General features: G+C 41.0%; 1 protein-coding gene across 1 annotated transcript in view; it reads right to left on the minus strand.

Moving 5' to 3' along the window:
* Positions 1-877: 877 nt before the first annotated feature.
* Positions 878-25,637, minus strand: part of LOC124136651 (protocadherin Fat 1-like) — a 73,913-nt gene continuing 49,153 nt past the window's right edge. The window contains exons 3-13 of the mRNA XM_048396826.1: positions 22,975-23,409; positions 22,156-22,390; positions 20,476-20,669; positions 19,874-20,116; positions 17,451-17,701; positions 15,869-16,058; positions 13,960-14,541; positions 13,411-13,531; positions 12,902-12,996; positions 7,921-7,980; positions 878-4,257 (exon numbers count right to left, since the gene is read on the minus strand). Coding sequence (XP_048252783.1) covers positions 4,235-4,257; positions 7,921-7,980; positions 12,902-12,996; positions 13,411-13,531; positions 13,960-14,541; positions 15,869-16,058; positions 17,451-17,701; positions 19,874-20,116; positions 20,476-20,669; positions 22,156-22,390; positions 22,975-23,409 — 2,429 coding nt within the window. The 3' untranslated portion in view covers positions 878-4,234. The remainder of the gene's footprint in view (positions 4,258-7,920; positions 7,981-12,901; positions 12,997-13,410; positions 13,532-13,959; positions 14,542-15,868; positions 16,059-17,450; positions 17,702-19,873; positions 20,117-20,475; positions 20,670-22,155; positions 22,391-22,974; positions 23,410-25,637) is intronic.

The following is a 25,637-nucleotide window of genomic DNA, read 5'->3' on the forward strand; positions in this document are numbered from 1 at the left end:
AAAAACAACAACAAAAACAAAGGAGAGTCACCCATCACACTGCTGCACATTTCACATGCGAGATAGCAATAGTAAACTGAAGACATGAATTTGTTAAATAATTTTAAATAATCCTTTAATATGCCTGGTGTCATCACTAATTATCCGGTCATATTTTCAATTTTCCCAGGTGTTTTGTCCTCCCCCCCCCCCCCCCCCCCCCCCATGATGATGATAACGATGATGATGATGATGATGATGATGACTGGATTTACTAGTCCAGATTCGATTGTTTACAGGCCGTGTCTCGGCAACACTGTATCCCATTATGATAATGATGATGATGATGATGATATGATAATGATGATGATGATAACATGATGATGATAATGATGATAACATGATGATGATGATAAGGATGATGATGATGATGTTACAGGTGGAGCAGAACATGCTTACACTTTGGGCGAACACCTGGTGTCATCACTGTCAACATCTAGGTGTCACTTTTCTGCATGTTCTCGTGTCCGGCCCTAATAATATCTTGAATGATCTTGGTTTTACGGCAGCTATAGCCAACTTTTATTGACAGCTGAATCACAGCCTGTAAATACTCGATCCATGCAAGTCAAATCATTGGTTGACAGATTGCGCATCGGTGCATGCAGCGGGGTACGAGGGTAAACAACGTCAGCCAGACCACACACTGTAACCACCAGATACCGAACCGGTTTTTGGAATGTAGGCCCTACTGCGTTCAGCTGCAGTATGTATCTCTCTTGTAATCACAAAATACATGTGTGAAGCCCAACGTCATGATATTGCTTGAATATTGCTAAAAGAGGAGTAAAATTTTACCCACGCATTAACTCCCGAACACAGAAACCAAAGAACATAATCGTATTGCACCGACTTTATATTCAAAATACAATAAAAAACAACAATGTATCTGTACAAAATAAGATAATACTTTCAGGTCCGTATCACACACAACCAAGTAGATATGTACATACAAGACACCTCTGGCTGGACAATTGTCCTATAATAATCTGCAGCAATTGTCGCAGAGTGGGTGAGAGCGTGGTAGGTGTTACAGTATCTAACCGACATCGCTGCTTATCATCTCAAAGTAAAAGGGAATCCAAAAGTGATGCAGGTTTTAGACGTTTGGTGAAACGCTCGGACTCGCTATGACATGATCGCGTCACGCCTAAGGGACGCAACTCTGCAGCGACGCGATAGACGACATGGAAAGCTATGTCCCACTTTCTCTGATTAAAATCATTTCAGTTTCAAAAAAGTATATGATTGAGGATCCCTCCCACCGCTTTTTTGGTTATTTAACGCCGCAGTCAAAAACAACTATTCCGCCTCTATGCCCGCTGACTGTACATAATCAGATTGTACATATTGGCAGTTGCAGGTCATTCACGTCCGTCTATTCACAGTGATAGACAGCCCATACACTAACAATTACAGGTAACACGTGGCCATATACTGACAGTTGCATGTCACCTGTGTTCATAGTTTCATTGTATCAACGAACAACTCACGCGTGTCCACATATTCACAGCCAATCATGTTCAAATATTTTTCACAGTTAAAGGTCAATCATGTCCTAATATTCAGTTACAGGTCAATCATGTCCTAATATTCAGTTACAGGTCAATCATGTCCTAATATTCAGTTACAGGTCAATCATGTCCTAATATTCAGTTACAGGTTAATCATGACCAATTATTCCGTTACAGATCAGTCATGACCAATTATTCAGTTACAGATCAGTCATGACCAATTATTCAGTTACAGATCAGTCATGACTAATTGTTCAGTTACAGATCAGTCATGACCAATTATTCGGTTACAGATCAGTCATGACTAATTATTCCGTTACAGATCAGTTGTTAAAGTTTCTGTTCTTGAATCACTGTGCGCGCTCGAGGTGACACCATCACATTCAGCGGAAAGGGGCTTCTGGTCACCCGCACACCGTCAACAGCAAGTTTGACCCCTCCATGTATATCTATCGTCCTTCAAGCAGCTCTATAGGGCAATACGACTACGAACCCCCAACACTAATCAACATACAGCTCTATATTCACTTTCATAAAATATCATCTGATCATGGACTAATCATTGTTTGAAAAGCATAGCCAATACAAGACAACATAGATATATTTCTGTTCGTTAAAAAAACAATAAATTAACAAAGACCAACTTCCACAATACTGTGATAAGAATGAATACTCCTACAGTGAAAACAAACATACTAGTGCCAGTACACATAGGTTCGTATATCAGTTCACGTGTGTTCATGTATCAATACACATGTGTTCATATTTCAGTTTACGTGTGTTCATATTTCAGTAACGTGTTTTTACATATCGATACACGTGTGTTCATATATCAATACACGTGTGATCATATTTCAGTACACGTGTTTTTACATATCAATACACGTGTGTTCATATGTCATTACACGTGTGTTCATGTATCAATACACATGTGTTCATATATCAGTTCACGTGTGTTCCTATATCAATACACGTGTGTTCCTATATCAATACACGTGTGTTCATATATCAATTTATGTCTGTTCATATGTCATTACACGTGTGTTCCTATATCTATACATGTGTGTTCATATATCAATACACGTGTGTTCCTATATCAATACACGTGTGTTCCTATATCAATACACGTGTGTCGATATATCAGTTCACGTGTGTTCCTATATCAATACACCTGTGTTCCTATATCAATACACGTGTGTTCATATATCAATACACGTGTGTTTATATATCAATTCATGTGTGTTCATATGTCATAACACGTGTGTTCATATTTCAGTACACGTGTGTTCATGTATCAATACACGTGTGTTCATACATCAATACACGTGTGTTCATATATCTGTACACGTGTTTTTACACATCAATACACGTGTGTTCATATATCTGTACACGTGTTTTTACATATCAATACACGTGTGTTCATATATCTGTACACGTGTTTTTACACATCAATACACGTGTGTTCATATATCTGTACACGTGTTTTTACACATCAATACACGTGTGTTCATATATCTGTACACGTGTTTTTACACATCAATACACGTGTGTTCATATATCTGTACACGTGTTTTTACACATCAATACACGTGTGTTCATATATCTGTACACGTGTTTTTACATATCAATACACGTGTGTTCATATATCTGTACACGTGTTTTTACACATCAATACACGTGTGTTCATATATCTGTACACGTGTTTTTACACATCAATACACGTGTGTTCATATATCTGTACACGTGTTTTTACACATCAATACACGTGTGTTCATATATCTGTACACGTGCTTTTACACATCAATACACGTGTGTTCCTATATCAATACACGTGTGTTCATATATCTGTACACGTGTTTTTACACATCAATACACGTGTGTTCATATATCTGTACACGTGTTTTTACACATCAATACACGTGTGTTCATATATCTGTACACGTGTTTTTACACATCAATACACGTGTGTTCATATATCTGTACACGTGTTTTTACACATCAATATACGTGTGTTCATATATCTGTACACGTGTTTTTACACATCAATACACGTGTGTTCATATATCTGTACACGTGTTTTTACACATCAATACACGTGTGTTCCTATATCAATACACGTGTGTTCATATATCTGTACACGTGTTTTTACACATCAATACACGTGTGTTCATATATCTGTACACGTGTTTTTACACATCAATACACCTGTGTTCATATATCAATACACCTGTGTTCTTATATTAGTACATAGCTGACATAAAGCCGATCCGAATATGTCAGTGCACGGTGAGTTTATATATCTGTACCCGTGTTTTAATGTATCAATTCATGGGGTATTTGGTAGTAGCAGCAGCAGCAGCAGCAGCAGCAGTAGTAGTGGTAGTCTCCGACAGCTGCAATCCGGAATGTTACAGCAGAGACACTGTTAAATCCAAGGGAGCTACCTAAGGGAATCAACCTTGACCGTCTCCTGTGCTTGCATCCAATAACTGGACATCAGAAGTGGGTCTTGTATTATGAAAATGTCTGAAAAGGGGTATGCGCATCCCCCCATCCCACTCTGAATCCATCAATTGTACAGATAACGCTCCGCCTGGTATCTCCCACAGAGCTGAATACTTTAAATTGAAACACACATCTTCTCCCAGAAGCCTTGTCTCCTCTGACATCAACACAGCTCGTCACTGGTTGATGAACGTCATATCTGCAAAACATCATACACGAGTTTATAGTCAGGGTGTAGGTGGGTATGTCGTATGTAGACGTATCATCTTATATTACAGCTGGATATTTGCTATATACCGATCGAAATTAATAAGGGAACACTTAGTTTTAGACACAGTAAAACAATTGGAAACAATGCGCACAAACACATCTCAACATTTGATTCTGAGATGTGAATTTGTATGCATGCTGTTTCAAATGTACTGACAGTAAAGCTTATTTCCTTATATTCTTCATTGTTCCCTTATTAGTTTCCATCAGTATATTTAATATAGCAGTGTAATATCAAAACAGTACTTTAAATTAACCACAAACGATGATATTAATAAAGCCCCAATCATTCAAACAATGGTATACCCATTTTGTTTTCTTTAATTCAAAAAACATCATGGCACGTGTTTTTGCCATCATGGGGTGGTAAATAATGGGGCCTTTACACAGGATGGCGACCTTTGTGCCTCCCGTGTGCGACCATAAAATTTGCCAGGTCGTCGTTGGAGGCTCAAAGGAGGCAGAATGGTTGCCTAAGTCGTTCCAAGGTGGTACACAGGAGGTTCAGGCATCGCCATGAACGCCATGGTCGCCGTCAATTTGTGAACATGTTCAAAACAGTCGCACAAAGGTCGCCGAGGAGGTTGGTTGCTCAAAGGTGGCTCAAAGGAGGCAGAAGGGAGGCACAAGCATTGCCGTTGTTGCAGAATGAAGGCACAGTGGTCGCCCAATGGTCGCCAGGTAACAGATGCGTTCTGCTGAAATATTTTCCCGTCAATCATGGGCGACGCTTCTGCCTCCCTCGTGCTTCCTTTGGGGGATCAACATCGTGCATCGAACGATGACTTTGGCGACCGCCATGCCTCCATTCGGCGACCACGGCAACCCTTGAGACATCATGGCAATGCTTCGGCCTCTTTACTGCCTCCTTTGAGCTACCTGTAGTGCCTCCTCAGCCTGCCTATAAATAGAGGGCGTGTACCTGCAGTGTTCCATTGTGGTTGCAAACGCTGAAGAACCCGAGCAGTTACTGCTGAACAACTGCTGGATCAGTAACATAGAAACATGATTTTCTGGGTTTAGGCGACCATTGAGCATCCTGGCCAGTTTTTGATCGCTCAAAGGCGGCACAAAGGTCGCAGCCTTGTGTAAAGGGGCCTATGCGATCTGCGTCCGTGCGAGTGCTAGGGGCCAGACAAGCCAGAGAGGATGTGTGTACCAGTTACAATGTGATTATTGACAATCGTACATTGGTGAAACTTCCCGTCACACAGACAAACGCCTTAAAGAACACAAGTCTTCCATCCAGAAAGAAGACCTGTACCCTATCAGAACATAGCATCAACAGTACCACTCATTCTCCTGGCAACACACGGTGTTCCTGTATACAAACATTCACACCTGAATGAGACACAAACTCCTAGACGCTAATAGTATCCACCTCAGACTAGTCAATCAATCGTGATCAGGGAGTTTTCCTCCCCAGTGCATGGGACATTTAATATTAAGTTACTTTACAATCAACTCATTTTATCTAATGTTAGGATCCCTTGTACATAAAATTACCGTGTACCCACTTTCCTATATCAATTTTCAGGACCATCAACTCTCTCGTTAAGTACATTACTTCAAATGTATGTATGTGAGTGAGTGAGTGAGTGAGTGAGTGAGTGAGTGAGTGAGTGAGTGAGTGAGCGGGCCGCTTTGAAAAGAATTCAAGTTATAATTATAACGTCACGACTTGTCAGCTTGAGGTTTGAGGAAAGCCCAAAGTGATGCAGGTCCCAGATGGTTAACACTTGGTGAAACCCACGAGCACAGGTATGGTGCTGACAAACCTAGACACATAATCAGGGGTATGATCATTGATTTTTGTCTTGGCTACGGGGCACAACTCTGCACTGTGAACTGCTGCACCTCCGATGACTGTGCAACTGTGACAGGTGGAAAGGAGGCTAAAAGCCCATGTCAATCTCTGCGACCTCTGCCTTAACATTGTGTTTGAGTGAGGGTGAACCTGAGAAACGAACTCGCTATAATGTGAGTGAGTGAGTGAGTGAGTGAGTGTGGGGGATGGGGGGTGAGGAGTTGGGGTGTCTGTATGTATGTATGCATGCTTCGTGCTCTCCCGCCATGGCATTCACTTGAGCCAAAAAACAGACCTGAGACGTAGAAGTTTGTTAGCTAAATTATTCCTTGTTATGAAAGGTGGAAAGACTTTCGACATTTCCTCAGGGTCCACTATTTCTCTGTGTAATCCAATATGCCTTGGAAACATACCAGCGGACATAAGAAACTGCGTCTCTATATATATTATTTTAATTAAAAGAGGGTGATCATATATCAAACATGTCTATTTATTCTTCAAAGATTGCGAACGCTTGATGTTAAGTTTAGAGATGAATAAGTTTGGTTTTAGCGCCGCTTTTAACAATATTACAGTTATATCACGGCCTGTCAGCTTAATGTGGGAGGAAAGCCTGAAGTGATGCAGGTCTCAGACGTTTACCACTTGGTCGAAACCCACCAGCACGGGTATGGTGCTGACAGACCTAAAAACATAATCGGGGCGAACCGGGATTGGAACCCTCGATCATAGGTTTCTGGCGTATCCCTTAGAGATGAGTCAGTGAGTATGGTTTTACGTCGCTTTTAGCAATATTCCAGCAATATCACGGCGGGGGACACTAGAAATGGGCTTCACATATTGTACCCATGTCGGGAATCGAACCCGGGTCTTCGGCGTGACGAGCGAACGCTTTAACCACTAGGCTACCCCTTAGAGATGAAGATTGGCCCTTGAGATATAAAACAACAAAACAAAGTTAGATTGAAACAATTAACATACACACAAAATGTTTCAAAGTTATGTAGGCGTGTGAAAGGGATATATGTTATTCAAAAGAAGTGAGGGAACACCCGAAGTTTCATATGAAAACGGTTAATCTGTGGACTAATCGAGTAAACTTTAACTTATTTTGATTTGTATGTTTTGAGCCGGTGCTTTACCGAATCATGTCATGTATTTTAATAAGGACCTAAGAAACAACATTAAAGTATCTTGTTACAAAACTACAGAGCATAAAGAGCTAAAATTCAGTAAACTGTTATCTGAAAATAATCCTAAGTGCATCAAATGTATCGCTTCTACCATAAGAAACGTTTTTAGATGACAATTATTCATATGATACTTGCATTGTTTATTGTTCGACATCATTTTAAAACGATTATATCACTGTAAATAGTTTTTTATCGTACAGAATGTAATAAATAAGTAGTGTCTCGTAAGCCAAGGATCTTTTATTGTGCAATGAAATGTTTTAGCTATGTGTGTGACACTTTAATAAACAATATCTGCCAGTCTGTCTCTGTTACCAAACTATCCTGTAAAAGTACATCTAGTGTGCAGTAACATAGACTAACATCTCGTCTCTGAAATGAACATATTTTACAGAAAAAACGTTGCTAAATTACAGTTATAAAATATTATAAAAGGGAGCCCAGAGACTTTCTTCATTTTCAGATACTGCAGTAATCTAGACTTGCCAAACATTTTGTTTCAGGGTTTGTATGACAGACAAGCAGTAACACAGTGTGAACGTTTGCACGCCAGTTAGATTGAATAGTCACAACAGTGTTATAGTTTCCTCACCTGGAGCTTGCTTTGATCGCGGCTTCTCATCCCGCTTTGGACCCACGAATATGACACTCGCTGTGTACATAAACATATGTAAATACATATTAGATGGGGATAAACTATTGTCCAACTGTGCATGCAGTACAACATACATATAGATGCAGAGACGCAGAGTTTACGAATCACTGAGATTCGGAACCCTATTCTTTAACATGACGTACACGGAATGAGACGTTTTGGTATTATGCTCATTTAAATAGCGTCCAGTTATATCACGGTGTATGAGCTTGAGGTAGGAGGAAAGGTCGAACGTTGGTGACACCAAAGAGAACGGGTATGGTGTTGACAAACACATGATGCGGGCTCACGATCATAGGTTCCTAGCACATGCAAAGGACACAAATCCGAATTGTCAACGCTCTGCCTCAGACGACATGGCCAACCCCAAACCCATGATTTAACCTGACGTAAATAGTTAATAATATGTTGTTTGTTTGTTCGTTATTTGACGCCGCACTCACCAATATTCCAGCCACATGACGCGGTCTGTATATAATAGATGTAAAAGACAATCCAGTGATCGACATCATGAGCATCCATCTACGCAATTGGGATACGATGACATGCATCAACCAAGTCCGTGAACCTGACCACCCGATCCCACAAGTCGCTTGTTACGACAAGCATCGTGGCCTCTTACGTCAAGCATTGGTTGCTGAACCCGGATGTTCACGGATGTACATGGCGCTATGACTAGGTCTTTGCTAAAGTATGGGAGCCATGATAGGGAGCAGCGGTAAAATCTCTTCGTGCAAGCTAGCATTACTTAACTCAAACTGTGATACAAACATTGAAAGAACAGGAAAAAGGAAAATATAGAAGAAGAAAAAATAGGAAAAAAAACAGAGGAAAAAAACAAATTATCACACGAAAGATTTTTTGAACGTTTCTTTGCTCAAAACAAGTAGATACAATTCCCAGGCGTGAGTTTGTATGCGTCGGTGCGTTCGTGTAGTGTACATTTGGTCCGCTTGTGTCTACGATATTCCCTTGGGACACCGGCTAGGGTGCACGTGTGTGCCCCACGCCGTGAAGAATGTCTTGGTCTCATCTTTACTATTCGTCCTCCGTATGCCTTCATTAGTTGGCCAGGGGGCACGGGTGGCCCAGTCGTCAAAGGCGCCGCGATTCGCTGTGCAGAGATGCGTCCCTTGGGCACGCCAGAAACCTGTGATTGTGGGTTCGAATCCCGGTTCGCCCCGATTATGCTCCTAGGTTTGTCAGCACCATACCCGTGCTCGTGAGTTTCACCGAAGTGGTAAACGTCTCAGACCTGCATCACTTCGGGCTTTTCTCCCACATTAAGCTGACACGCCGTCATATAACTGGAATAATGTTAAAAGCGGCGTTAAACCTAACTCACTCATTCATTAGTTAGCCATTCAAAACATAACGTGGGAAATTACTGGAAAGAAAACCCATCAAAATGGGAGGGTGACGTAAGTTTCTACTCGGATACGGGAGTAAAAAGATGTTTTAAATTTCACCATTGCAGTTATGGTATTTATCATTTTCAAATCGCAAATATAAGACATAACTCAGAACCTGTACATAATTATACATACCAGATTGACAGATAGATCATTCTCAGTCGATTTAAGAGCTGCCTTCAATATATGTTTTGGGCTTACGGAGGTATAAATGTAACGATCGGTGTGCACACTGTAAATAATTAATGTTATTGTATATTGATAGTCTCTCTTAGTTTAACAGGAAACGGCTTGTGTAATCGTAGCTGTGTTATAAAGTGTATACATTGTTTTACATAAGGTTATCCAATATCCGTCGGTCTGAAAGGAGCTTTCAGACGATCAGAAGGTAAAGTGTGTGTTATACATTTAGTGATATTATCTCCCGACGATCAGTAGATACAGTGTGTGTCATCCATTTAGTTGTAGTATTTCCCTATGATCTGAAGGTACAGTGTGTGTCATACAGTTAGTGGTAGTATTGCCCGATGATCAGAAGGAACAGTGTGTTTCATACAATGAGTGGTATTATTTCCCGATGATCAGAAGGTACTGTGTGTGTTATACAATGAGTGGTATTATTTCCCATGATCAGAAGGTACTGTGTGTGTCATACAATGAGTTGTATTATTTCCCATGATCAGAAGGTACTGTGTGTGTCATACGTTGAGTGGTACTATTTCCTGCTGATCTCAAGGTACAGTGCCTGTCATCCATTTAGTGGTATTATTTCCCATGATCAGAGGGTACAGTGCCTGTCATCCATTTAGTGGTATTATTTCCCATGATCAGAAGGTACAGTGTGTGTCATACATTTAGTGGTATTATTCCCATGATCAGAAGGTACAGTGTGTGTCATACATTGACTGGTACTACTTCCTGCTGATCAGAAGGTACAGAGTGTGTCATACATTTAGTGTTAGTATTTCCCATGATCAGAAGGTACAGAGTGTGTCATACATTTAGTGTTAGTATTTCCCGATGATAAGAAGGTACAGAGTGTGTCATACATTTAGTGTTAGTATTTCCCATGATCAGAAGGTACAGAGTGTGTCATACATTTAGTGTTAGTATTTCCCGATGATAAGAAGGTACAGAGTGTGTCATACATTTAGTGTTAGTATTTCCCGATGATCAGAAGGTACAGAGTGTGTCATACATTTAGTGTTAGTATTTCCCGATGATCAGAAGGTACAGAGTGTGTCATACATTTAGTGTTAGTATTTCCCGATGATCAGAAGGTACAGAGAGTGTCATACATTTAGTGTTAGTATTTCCCGATGATCAGAAGGTACAGAGTGTGTCATACATTTAGTGGTAGTATTTCCCATGATCAGAAGGTACAGAGTGTGTCATACATTTCAGTACAGTATTTCCAAATGGTCAGGGTGCACGGGTGGCCCAGTCGACTAAGGCGCCGCGATTCGCTGTGCAGAGTTGCGATTATGTTTTTAGGTTTGTCAGCACCATACCCGTGCTCGTGGGTTTCACCGAAGTGGTAAATGTCTGAGACCTGCATCACTTCGGGCTTTCCTCCCACATTAGGCTGACCTGCCGTGATATAACTGGAATACTGTTAAAAGCGGCGTTAAACCCAACTTACTCACTCACTCAAAATGATGAGACGGTACAGTGCGTGTCATGTCATTTTGGTGGTATTATTTCCCGATACAAAACTGTGTGGTTTCTGAAGAAAATCGTACATGATTTCCGGTATCCCCCATATCTTTAACAGTATTGTTGTTAACATAGTTGGGTACGTAAAAACAGTACTATATTTATGTTCTTTCCTCCCTAACTATGTTTCTACATTAACAATGATTTGGTGTGAAGGACATAGTTAATATTGTTCTTAAAGAGAAAACATAATACAACCTAAGCCGGAACAGGCCTTAAAACATTTTTCTACAATAAGAAATATAAATCTGTAAAATATTAATGATAATTTATTCATTTTAATAGTGCAGGGAACCCACTTAAGATAACACGCCGAGTCTCTTGCCACTTAATGTCAGAACTAATAACTTCAACAGGCAAACGATAAGAAGCTTGCAAAAGGGTGAACTGAAACATTATATTGAAAGAAAAAAAAATGGTTAAAATCCATGTCTATCTTGTCATTGATACTGTAACTGCAAATGCCACACAGCATGACATTAGGCTATCGACTGAAACAGAGGGTTTTTGAAACCTGGAGAAGTCTACAATGGCATTCTAGTGTCGTAGGGTGCAACATAGCATTCCTGTGGTCCATCGATACGGAGAGGTTATAGTGTCGGTGTATCAGATGGTCAGAGGTTACTGGTTTTGCGATCTGATTGTGCGACCTTCAAACTATGTTAATTAAACTGTGGATATGTATATTGTGCCGTGTTTAAGTAAGTGAACTTTATATTGATGTCAAGACACAACAGTGTTCGAAATAGACATCGGCCCGTATGCCCGAGGCCGAAAGATTTGTTCTCGGGCTGATAGTCTTAAATTTCAGCAGGCTCCTTCGGCCTGCAGTTTATTTAAGTAACTATGTATTACGCTTTATTTAAGTAATGTGATAAACATATTTATAAACAGCAGTATTAGACCTTTCAAATGGTGTATGACCTGTAGTCGCAAAGATGTTTTACGAGCTGATATATTGCTGAGGGCGGCGTTAAACAATAAAGAAACAAACAAGCAGATAATTTCCCGATAAATGTAGGCTTCATCTATCACCACAGAGTCTCTGGAACACGGTGTGATAGCAGAAAAAAACTTCTGGTTGACTGGTTGTGTTTTGTAATTTATATTGCAAGAGTATGTCTCCCTGCTTCAGCTAAAATGTTTGGGCCTACAGTTTTTCCAGAGGGCCTACGTTGTTGTTTTTTTAAATGTGGTGGCCCTTTAGGTTCAGAGATTACTCTTCTGAGTTTCAGACACTGAGCCACAAGCCTCTCTATTCTCGAATCTCTAACTTGTTTAACCTTGTAGTTAAGGTACTGGCTGTTACCCGAAGCCCAGGGTTAATTCCCAACATTCCTACTTCCATGTCCAGAACTGGGTCTGTACTATCATATCGTTGCCAAATTTACGCCAGACGTAATGACGTCGGTTTGATCTTCACGCCATATTAAGCGTATAAGCCATGATACAGTTGAACGCAACTTTAACTTACCCACTCAATCTCGTGTGCTACTGGTCAGTGTTTATAGGCTAAGGAAATAATCGGGTAAATCATGAATAACGTCATTTCAGAGATAACTTACAGATTTACCTCGACAGGCCAATGATTCACAGAAGCTTAAAACTTCAAGCAATAAACTGCTGTAGGTTTTCGTCAGGGTTAATTGTCAATAAAATACTATCAGACTCGTGGTTATGGGGTAATTATTAATTCGGGGTATATGTACGTTAAGTCCTTATTATGGGTTGGTCATCATGGGTTGACTTTGTTAATCCAGAATCGATCGGAATCGGCAGTTAATACTTACGTCGATCCTCTTCTTCATACTCTTTCTTCTCTTTTGTTTCTTCTTCTGGCTCATCCTGGACTTCCTCCAAAGGATTCACGGAAGGTGATGATTTACTGAAATGGATTCATGCAGTGCATGTTATACTTCTATGTTTCATCTGTCTGAAACAATAGTGGAAATGATCTTTAAAAAGTGTAATAATATATATTCAGTCATTTCAAACTGGATAGGTGAATATACATTTCCGAACTTACATGTATGTATATAAAAATATATATATTTCAGTCATGTAGAGTTGGAAATAAAATACATCTGAACTTTTAAACGAGGGATTTAACGACTGTTTATCATTTTTTTAAACATTTAAACAAACATTTTACCTCCACGTATAGATAATTAATGTTTACCTTTAACATTATTCGACCTTTAAAGATATATAAAAAGGTCAAACTTTATATATGCTTGTATTAAGGATATAAGTTGATACTTGTAACATAAGCTTACTGACATAAGAGTAAGGTACTTACAAGACAGTTCTCTTCGAGAGGTAGAACGCTGCTATACATACGAGAATCAGGCCAAGGATTCCACTAGTCGCCTTAAAGATGTAGTCCTCAACTGTCTGGTCCTTAACATACTCGTTGACTTCTGGAAACAGATGAGGCATGAAATCTACAGTACTTAGTGTACCTGTTTTTGACGATAAAGTCAACCATCGCTACTTTTCTTTACTTAATTCTAGACGTCTAAATCGCCAATTTGTTATTATCATGGGTTCAAATCCAAGAATTGTCCTGATTTTGTTTCTAGGTTTCTCAGGAACATACGTGCAGAGTTGCGCCCCTTGGGTGCGCCAGAAACCTATGATTGTGGGTTCGGATCCCGGTTCGCCCCGATTATGTTTCTAGGTTTGTCAGGACCATACCCGTGCTCGTGGGTTTCACTGAAGTGGTAAACGTCGAAGACTTGCATGCCTTCGGGCTTTCCTCCCATATTAAGCAGATATGACGTGATATAACTGAATTGCTGTAAAACGCGGTGTTAAACCTTTCACTGCACAGATAACCTATACCTACCACAAGATCGCGGTGGTTTCGGAATCCTCATCACGCCCTTCTTCCTCATCCGCCGCCGTCGCGAACTTGTTGAACAATCGGTGTAGTAGACCATGACGTAAACTGACGTGTTCAGATGTGGGTTCCTGAGGTCACAGGCTGTCACCTTCATTACCTCAAAGGTCACCTGGCGGTCAGCGGTGCCGTTTAACACACGTTTGAGTATTAACGCTCTCCTCGATGTATCTAGTCTTGTATAATTGCTGGTATTAGGCGTCATTGTTAACGTCAAAAAGGACGTTACGTCGTAGTCGGTGACGTTAAACGTTAATAATAACTGTTCCTCGGCCTTCTTAGAACAACCGGTATTGATTCGATAAAACCCCTCGCTAAACACTGGGGCATTGTCATCTGCGTCGGTAAGGAACAGTTTTATTTTACGCACGGAATACCTGTTCGGGGCCTTCCTATTCGTCGCCTTGACACTGATTATATAGAAATTTACACCTCCGGTTGGTTTGTCATAGTCAAGGATGGTGATTGCTTTTAAGTAACCTTGCCTCTGGTCAATTGTGAATTTCCCATATGCAGCCTTCCTCATATCTGCAATAAGACATATTAATGGTCATGTATATTTCACTTTAACGATAACAAAACATCAAGTGTTATATTTCCTATGCCTTATCGCTGTAACGTAAAACCGAGATGCTAACTATGGTACATTTTATGAATAATTTACTGTCGGCATTTCAGAATCAAAGATAATGAACTATGAATCAGCGTTTGAGAGGCAGAGGGCACACCTCATTTGCCGTGTACATAATGTAGATATAGTCATAGCTCACCTGGCACACCTCACAACGCAAGTACATGATAATATATTATCACCAGTGAATGCATAGGTCTGACATGCAGTGTAGTAGTGAGTGAGTGAGTATGGTTTTACGCCGCTTTTAGCAATATTCCAGCAATATTACGGCAGGGTACACCAGAAATGAGCTTCACACGTTGTACCCATGTCGGGAATCAAACCCGGGTCTTCGGCGTGACGAGCGAACGCTTCCACCACTAGCTAGGCTACCCGAGAGCCCCGGTGTAGTAGCGTCACATGTAGGCCAGTAATGATGGCCGTGTATACTTCATAGGAGTCAAATGAGTGAGTGGGTGAATATGGTTTTATGCTGCTTTTAGCAATATTCCGATAATGTCAACAGGAACAGACTTCACATATTGTACCTATGTGGATAATAGAACCCGGGCCTTCTGTGTGAAAAGCGAACGCCTTAACCACTGGACTACCCTACCGTCTCTGAAAGTTGAATGAACTCGTGGAAGTCCGTTATCGGTTACTGAAGAAATGTTTCGCGTATATGGTCGCATGATTAATACTGTCGTTCGTACGATGTAATCTGAGCGCTCATAGGTCTTAGTACTGGCTGATTTCCCCGCGCTGGTTTTCCTTTCAAACCAGGCCGTGGCTTGATTCGTTGGTATCAAATAGCGACTACATTGCAAAGTGGCCGTGTGCATTCTCGGCTGATGCAGGAACATAGTATGTCATTCAGGAAAGTGACAAATTCAAAAAAGTAAGATGTCGGATTTATATCTTTAACCCATAGGTTTGGCAGTGGGGGATAATCAGACATATGTGTTTCCATCAACTTCTCAGGGAATTCACAGCAGAAGGCTATAAATAGTAGCTGTATGGGTAATCGGCCTGTTTTACTACGTCGTAGGCATACACACGAACTGAATGAAAAAGTGAACTTGTAATCCTCGAAGTGCCAGGATCACCCAAACCCTCTTAGCTGCATTTATTTATGTTTAATAATAATAATAATAATAATGATGATGATGATGATGATGATGATGATGATGATGATGATGATGATGATAGGAGAATGCCCTCATCTGCCCACTCATCACTAACCTGACATGACCGACTCTATGGTGTAGACGATGTCGCCGGGGTTGCTGCCTACGCCCAAGGTGGCGTTGAACGTCGTGATCGTCGTGAAAGGGGGGTAAGTCTCAGGAATCTTGAGCTCGGGGACACCCGGGGCCGAGGTTCCTGCTGCCGGCCACACCCACTGCGGTGTGTTGTCGTTCACACTAGATACCTGGGGCGGGCAGAAACAGGCCTGGTAGTCAGCCTTTCAGTCAGATCACACATGACAGTTTGTTGTGATGAATAATTCGTGGTTATCAGCTTAATATAAGCTTCACAACCTCCACCAACGGTTTCCCCCTGAACTATGTATGTACACATTTCGAATTTCAGTTAAAATCACATATTTTCTTCTGTTTTTAACTCTTGTTTTAAGTGAAACATCACTCTTCAGTACAGTTTTACTGCTATCAAATCCTACATTGAGTAACTTTCGTCGGCAGGATTACAATACATGACAACAGAACTACACCACAGGACACTACACTATAGGACACTACACTACAGGACACTACACTACACTACAGGACACTACACTACACTACAGCACACTACAGTACACTGCAGGACACTACACTACACTACAGGACACTACAGTACAGGACACTACACTACAGGACACTACACTACAGGACGCTAAACTAAAGGACACTACAGTTCACTGCAGGACACTACACTGAACTACAGGACACTACAGTTCACTGCAGGACACTACACTGCACTACAGGACACTACAGTACACTGCAGTACAGGACACTACACAACACTTCACCACACAACACTACAGGATACTACACTACAGGACACTACACTATAAGCAACTTCACTACAGGACACTACAGTACACTGCAGGACACTACACTGCACTACAGCACACTACAGTACACTGCAGGACACTACACTACACTACAGGACACTACAGTACAGGACACTACACTACAGGACGCTACACTATAGGACACTACAGTACAGGACACTACAGTACACTGCAGGACACTAAACTGCACTACAGGACACTACAGTACACTGCAGTACACTACACTACACTACAGGACACTACAGTACAGGACACTACACAACACTACATCACACTACAGTACACTGCAGGACACTACACTGCACTACAGGACACTACAGGACACTACAGTACAGGACACTACAGTACATGACACTACACTACACTACAGGACACTACACTACAGGACACTACACTACAGTACACTGCAGGACACTACACTGCACTACAGGACACTACACTATAGGACACTACAGTACAGGACACTACACTACAGGACGCTACACTATAGGACACTACAGTACGGGACACTACACTACACTACAGGACACTACACTACAGGACACTACAGTACAGGACACTACAGTACATGACAATACACTGCACTACAGGACACTACAGGACATTACACTACACTACAGGACACTACAGTACATGACACTATACTACACTACAGGACACTACAGTACACTACAGGACACTACACTACAGGACACTATACTATAGGATACTACAGTACACTGCAGTACACTACACTACAGGACGTACCTCTATCTCCACCAACGCCGTGGCAGTGTTTGACCGGGATGTGTCGGAATCCGTTGCCTCCAGCGTCACAGTAAACCCCTCCCCTAGCTGGTCGATGCCCTTCTCTTTGTCCTTGATGTCTAGCTCAAACGCAGTGTCAGTCCTCCTGATGACCAACTTGTCTGAGAACTCTGTCGGTTTCATGATCACCGTCAGGTTGGCGTTGTCCTCTAGATCCCGGTCCTCGCATCTGATTCTGGCTAGTGGCTTTCCTGCGGACAATAAATAGAGAACCTCACCCGAGCGTCTTTGGTCTTTATCATCACTCGTCAATAAAAGTTATATTCACGAGTGTTGATATGATATATTTCATATCAAACGACACGATGGTGAGATTCTATTTAACATCCCAAATCTTTGTGACAACTTGTTCAGTGTCTTGAGCGATAAAGCACAGCTAACCAGCTTCAGTGGCAGAAAGAATAGTGACGTCATGGTAACCGGTGTCACAATGGGCACAATGGGGCCGCGGAAGCTAGTTTTGGGTGATAAAGTACATTATCATTGCGCGTTAAAGGATTATGCAATCTGATTTGCCGGACGCCGTCGGCTGGCTGGCCTGTACAGATATCACGACGCCATTTTTGATTTGACGTTACTGGCTTGTCACGTGCCAATTGACCTTGTTCGCACTTCGAGATATGACACCGGGAGTGCGATAGATCGATATAGTTGTCACACAAACGTATTTCATCTAATAAGTCTTTTAGAGTATTACGAGCTGGACGTGTAATGCCTGTATCTTCGGCCCTATGTACAATCCCGACAGCTCATATAATCCTGTTGTATAACACCATAGTAGAAATGGTCCTAATTTTAAACTTTCAAATTCAGTATTATTTACATTTCCACATTTAAACTTAGTTCACGAGTTCAGTATTATTTACATTTCCACATTTTCAGATTGACCTGTATACTCCGCAGGGAGTTCAGAACGTATGCTTGAATGCACACATACCTGATGACCGGGTTAATCAGAAGCTCTGACTATATAAGCGGCCCATCATTATTGTGTACAAAGGTTAGTGACTACTTAAACATCTTTTCTTTTCAAGTTACACAGACAGCTCCATTACTTCATTTTAACGGTACTTGCTGATGAAATATATATTTGAAAGCGTTTACTCTACACGTATCAGTAGTGTTGGAACTGCTTTCAGTCCGCCTCAGTGGCGTCTATGCTTCTATAGATAAGAGAATACATAACATTGAACTCTTTCTGAACATTAACTTTTTCTGTTAAAATAACACGCTATATCCGTTATGTTGTTTCTTTGTGTTATATCTGATTACTTACTTCGAGATCTTTTGAACAGGTCCATTTTATCTAGTCTGTTATTATTTAAGAATTCATTGACCTTTCCGACTCTGAACTTAAGACAAATATCTGCATTGTCTTAAAATGGCAGTGATCTTTTTATACGAGCATCAGAGACAAATTATTGTCAGTATATACGAAGGCAAAACTTGCTTCACACCGAAGTCGTTTCGATTCTCTGAAACCTCGAGGGTGCTTTCTTACCACTCATTAACAGTGCCATGCCTACCAGCTCACCCACTCACTCATTCTCATTTACAGTACCATGATCACTTACTCACCCATTCACTTTCAAAACAATGCCATGCTCATTCACTCTCATTACCAGTGTCATGTTTACAACTCTCACATTTACACTCATTAACAGTGCACACTCACCTACCCACTCACCCAACCATCCAACCACAACCTTCCCACCATCACAACCACACTCAATCATCCATCCACCACCTCACTCACCCAAAACACACCCACACACTTACTCATACACTCGTTCTCAGAGTCACCCACCCACTCACCCATCCAACCACAACCTACCCATCCAATCACTCACTCACTCATCCATCCACCCACTCACTCACTCACCCATCCACCCACTCACTCACACACTAGTTCTCACACCAATCTACCCACTCACTCACCCATCCATCCACAACCTACCCACCATCACAACCACACTCAATCATCCATCCACCACCTCACTCACCCAAAACACACCCACACAATCACTCATACACTCGTTCTCAGAGTCACCCACCCACTCACCAATCCAACCACAACCTACCCATCATCACAACCACACTCAATCATCCATCCACCACCTCACTCACCTTAAGCACACCCACACACTCACTCATACACTCGTTCTCAGAGTCACCCACCCACTCACCCATCCAACCACAACCTACCCATCCAATCACTCACTCACTCACTCACCCATCCACCAACTCACTCACTCACTCACACACTAGTTCTCACACCCATCCACCCACTCACTCACCCATCCATCCACAACCTACCCATACAAGCACTCACTCACTTACTCATCCACTCACTCAGTCTTTACCTGTATCGTGCGGTTCCTGGAGCTTTACCTTGTATACAATTTCATCGAAACGTGGGGCATTATCGTCCAGATTAACAAGCCTCAGGGATAGATTTGCACGTGCTTTATGACCTGCGTCGTCCTCGACCTGAAGGGTCAAACTGTCAAGGACACGGGGTGAACTTGAGTTTTCATAGTCCAGCCTGTCCGTCATCATGAGCTCGCCAGACAATGTGTTGATAGCAAAATACTTGGAGTGCACCCCTGAAACAATCGAATGCTTTAGATGGTGTTGGTACAGGTAATGACGAAATTAATTTGTCTAGTAAAAAGTATTTACCACTAATAATTGTTTGCCGAATATGCGGATGTCCTAAAATATGAACAAAATAAACATTGTTTGGATCTTATTTCAAAGAACAATATTCCATGTCTTGAAGCAACAAAGACTTTAAATATTATTACGGGAGGGTAGCTTGTGCACGTGGGACGAGAGACAAACGTATTGTTTTATTTGGAAAGACCTGACCGGTTCCCTACAATACTGAGCAAGATCCGGAATTCGAAGATCCACATCCCATGGGTGTTTGAGAAGCAACACCTACGCGTCTAACGTTACTAACCTTCTAGATGGTATTTGAGTCCTCTACCCATGTCCTTCTGTGTGACCGTATACAGCCCCGGGACCGTCTCCCCTAAGGGGAGCTCCTCAGGGATGGTTTGTGTTGGAGATAGTTGGATCAAAGGAGGTTCGTCCAGCACGTTCGTGACGCTGACCAGGACTGATGCATTGGTGTCCAGTTTGCCCCCCATTGCTCTGATCAATATACAAACGGTGGTTTAAATAACATAGTGACCACAGGGAGGGGGGGGGGGGGGGCATTTCGAATAGATCCCAACACCCTATTGTTGGTTACAAGGGGCGACTAAACTGGATGGTGGGTGTGGTCTTGGCCGATGGAATGTCATCGTGCCCAATTGGGGGAATCGCTGTTCATGTTTGTCTGGCCTAGATTCGGTTATTAACAGTCCCACATGACCTTTCACTGTGGAGCTCGACTTGTATCTATATACAATATTAGTAAGATATTACAGCTAAATCAGGGCAGCCTGCAAATAATTGAGGCTGGACCACACAAATCAACGGTGATGCCACGAGCAACGATCAACATCTTCATGCTATGGCGGAAACCTATTCTCAACACGCGATTTCTAATCTCATTGGCCTCAGGACAACCGTAAGGTACCCCAAACAGGGTATAAGCATGAGGTACCCCCAACGGGGAGACAAACATGAGGTACCCCCAACGGGGAGACAAGCATGAGGTACCCCCCAAATGGGAGACAAGCATGTGGCCTTGAGACACCAAGATGTATTGTGAACACATTGTGTCAGGCAACCAAACGAGAGACAAGTATGGTATCCTGGGAACCATTTTTCCGAATTCCCAGTGTAACAAAACGTGATGTACTGGTAGCTTTTCTGTTGCTCAATCCCTGAATGTTAGACTCTATCAGATGCTGGAGACATGCATTCTACCCTGGCATGTCTCCCTGACTCTAGTTTCACACGATACAAGCAAATGTATTCGCATTGTGAATCTTAATCACTTTGTTCTTGAGAAACAATCAAGTGAAATATCCAAACCCATAAAAAGCATTCCGACAGATAGATAGAGAATAATTTAGTAAATTGAGGAGCAAAAGAAACTACACCTCTCAGCTGATTTTATCACATGTTTCACGTTAAATTGATATTATATTAAATATTTGATTTATAAAATTTAACTGTACTGGCACTTGGTCAGCACTCAAAGAATACTTCTACATGGTTTTAATTTCTAATTATAATTTGATTTAAAACTTTTAAAAGTTATAAAAAAAACTGTTTCATCAAATACACAACTGCTGAAGGGTAAAATTACCCAGCCGGAGGTTACTTTTTAGAAACTGTTGCAGGATTGAGTGACGGTCAAAAAGACACAATCAAATTTAACGACGGTTCTTTCAATTTTCAATTACATAAAACACAACATTTAGATTAAATGTACTGAACCAGTCACTAAGCACTATCACATACTGTAATTTGATTTTGGTGAAGCTCTGTGTACAACACGAACGTAAGCCTCAATGGGTTTGTCTGACGATCCATTTTCACCAAAAGAAATATATTATATTACGATTAAACTAATTATAACACGCACACCGTGGATAAAGGTTCAAGTTAGTTTCAGGTTTTAAGATGCAATCCGGACAATACTCAATCCGTCATAACATGAGAAACGTGAGCCTCGATAGTTCACCTGATCAGCACGCCATGGAGTCTTTCTGTCTCGTAGTCCAGCTCTTTTATCAAAGCCAGGCCTGACCCGTTCATACCGAATGTAGCCTTATTGACGCCGACGACGTCATACGTCACGTTGTCATCCGGGTCCTTAGCTTCAACCGAGAAGATGATCGTACCAAGGGCGGTGTCTTCAGGAACATCAATCTGTGTGACGTCACCAGGCCAGGGGGTGAGGAAAACTGGAGGTTCATCTGGAATAAAAAGAATCTCTACGATACATCCATCCATCCTTCCATCAATCCAGCTATATATCAATATAAATATCTATCTATTGATTTTCTATCTATCTACCATCCATCTATTCGTCTATCATTTATATTTTATATATCTATCCCTCGTCAATCCATCCATCAAGCTCTTAATCCATCTTCTAAATATCTACAAATCCATCATCAACCCAGCTATCTATCTATTTTCAATCTGTCAATATATCATGCGTCCATCTATCTATTTTCGATCTCTATATCGTTCCATTATCCATCCAGCTAGCCAGCTATTTTCAATCTGTCGATGTATCATCCATCTCTCTATCTATTTTCCATCTATATATCCATCCATCATCATTCTATCATCTATTTGTCTGTCTCTTTTCTATCCATCCGTCATCCATCTGCCTATCTGTCTATATTCTATCCACATATCTATCCAACCATCCAATTGACGCTCTTTCGACAAAGAAGATGACGCCCAGAGGGTAGCTACTATTTCTACAGGGATATACAAATAAAAGCGACAAAACCTTTTCCAAAGGAAACCCCGAGTATCTGAACCATACCTTTTGAAAGTTTCCACTCTCCCTTTTTCCTCATCCCTGTAAAGAGGGAAACAGCAACCAGTGGATCTTTTATCTGGTGTAGAGTTCGTAGTATTTCGTTCTGTCCAACGTGACTACCAATTCCAGCGGACACCACCCCAGGCATCGCCCAGTTTATCCAGAAGGTCTTATAGGACTTGCAGTTGAGGAGACCCTTCTTGTAGGTCGACGTCTTCATTCCTCCTCTAGCTGAGCGTGTTGTCAAAACGGACTCAGGTTTTCCTTCGTTTTCAATTATGAAAAACACAGCTTCTTTGGCCCTCTTTGTCTTTATCATCACTCCAGCATGCTTACACGCCTTCACCTCAAAGACAAGCTTCTGGCTGCACGCATCAAGGTTTTTCACAGTTACGCTTTTCGTCATAGTGCCGATTGTGCGGTAACGCTGAGCATCACCTTATAACAGACATAGATAGCGTGATATAGTAAAGAGAATATTCTGAGTATCACCTTGTGACAGACGTAGATAACGTGATATAGTAAACAAAGCACTCTCAGCATGACCTTGTAACAGACGTAGATAACGGGATATAGTAAACAGAGCACTCTCAGCATGACCTTGTAACATACGTAGATAACGTGATATAGTAAACAGAGCACTCTCAGCATGACCTTGTAACAGACGTAGATAACGGGATATAGTAAACAGAACAATCTCAGCATGACCTTGTAACATACGTAGATAACGTGATATAGTAAACAGAGCACTCTCAGCATGACCTTGTAACAGACGTAGATAACGGGATATAGTAAACAGAACACTCTGAACATCACCTTTTACAGACGTAGATAACGTGATATAGTAAACAGAACATTCTGAGCATCACCTTGTTACAGACGTAGATGACGTGATATAGTAAACAGAGCACTCTGAGCATCACCTTGTTACAGACGTAGATAACGTGATATAGTAAACAGAACATTCTGAGCATGACCTTGTAACAGACGTAGATAACGTGATATAGTAAACATAACACGCTCAGCATGACCTTGTAACAGACCTAGATAACGTGATATAGTAAACAGAACATTCTGAGCATGACCTTGTAACAGACTTAGATAACGTGATATAGTAAACAGAACACTCTGAACATCACCTTGTGACAGACGTAGATAACGTGATATAGTAAACAGAGCACTCTTAGCATGACCTTGTAACAGACGTAGATAACGGGATATAGTAAACAGAACACTCTGAACATCACCTTGTAACAGACTTAGATAACGTGATATAGTAAACAGAACATTCTGAGCATGACCTTGTAACAGACTTAGATAACGTGATATAGTAAACAGAGCACTCTTAGCATGACCTTGTAACAGACGTAGATAACGGGATATAGTAAACAGAACACTCTGAACATCACCTTATAACAGACATAGATAGCGTGATATAGTAAAGAGAATATTCTGAGCATCACCTTGTGACAGACGTAGATGGCGTGATATAGTAAACAGAACACTCTGACATCACCTTGTAACAGACTTAGATAACGTGATATAGTAAACAGAACACTCTGAACATCACCTTGTAACACACGTAGATAACGTGATATAGTAAACAGAGCACTCTGAATATCACCTTGTAACACACGTAGATAACGTGATATAGTAAACAGAGCACTCTCAGCATGACCTTGTAACAGACGTAGATAACGTGATATAGTAAACAGAACACTCTCAGCATGACCTTGTAACACACGTAGATAACATGATATAGTAAACAGAACAATCTCAGCATGACCTTGTAACAGACTTAGATAACGTGATATAGTAAACAGAATAATCTCAGCATGACCTTGTAACAGACGTAGATAACGTGATATAGTAACTTGCTTGATAACAGTGTTAGAACTTACACCGAAACGTTGCTCCTAATTGTGATAAAGAAGTTGTTCATCCATATATCTTATCCTTACTTAGTACTCCAACTTCTAAATGCCCTTCAAAGAAGATATAGATAAAATTATATAACCACAATGTTTCACCAAGTCAAAACAAGCTGACATCTGGTTACAAGAACAACGATTCTGTGATTAGTTACATAAATCTGATCCTCACAAACACGTATCCAAAATAGATTCAGGAAGTATTCAATCATGATTTGTTCCTGTAACTTCCTGGTTCGAATGACAAAAACTTACATCGCAGAGATAATCAAATAAAAAAGAATGAATCATTAGTGTTGTAAGTGCAGTCATACAGGTTCAAATAAGCTACAACACATCGTTCAATCATATTTTATATTAAAGCGTTCGGGACTTCATTTCTCGGCGAATGGATGTTCCACAATGAAATAACTGTTAAAGGGTAATTTGTTTGGCTTCACATTGCTAAGGAACAAATGTATCTCTTAGCATATTGTACAGTACGATTTCAGTGTATTTGTTTCTAAACGGAATAAAAACCCTAAAGGTGAAAATAATAAATAGAATTCACACGCGTGTTTTTTTTAATATTGGGACCATGAAGATCCACCCGTTCATGGGTGTTTGGAGAGGCAAAGGCTCGGCATATACCGACTATCTTTGACTCTATTGTCACTTCCCATGTTAACGTAATGAATCATATGTTTGTATAAAATCAGAATGAGAATCACTGAATGGTCGAAAACAACATTACAT

The sequence above is a fragment of the Haliotis rufescens genome, unplaced genomic scaffold (genome assembly GCF_023055435.1).
Source record: "Haliotis rufescens isolate VD_foot unplaced genomic scaffold, xgHalRufe1.0.p SCAF_16, whole genome shotgun sequence".
Taxonomy (NCBI): Eukaryota; Metazoa; Mollusca; class Gastropoda; order Lepetellida; family Haliotidae; genus Haliotis; species Haliotis rufescens.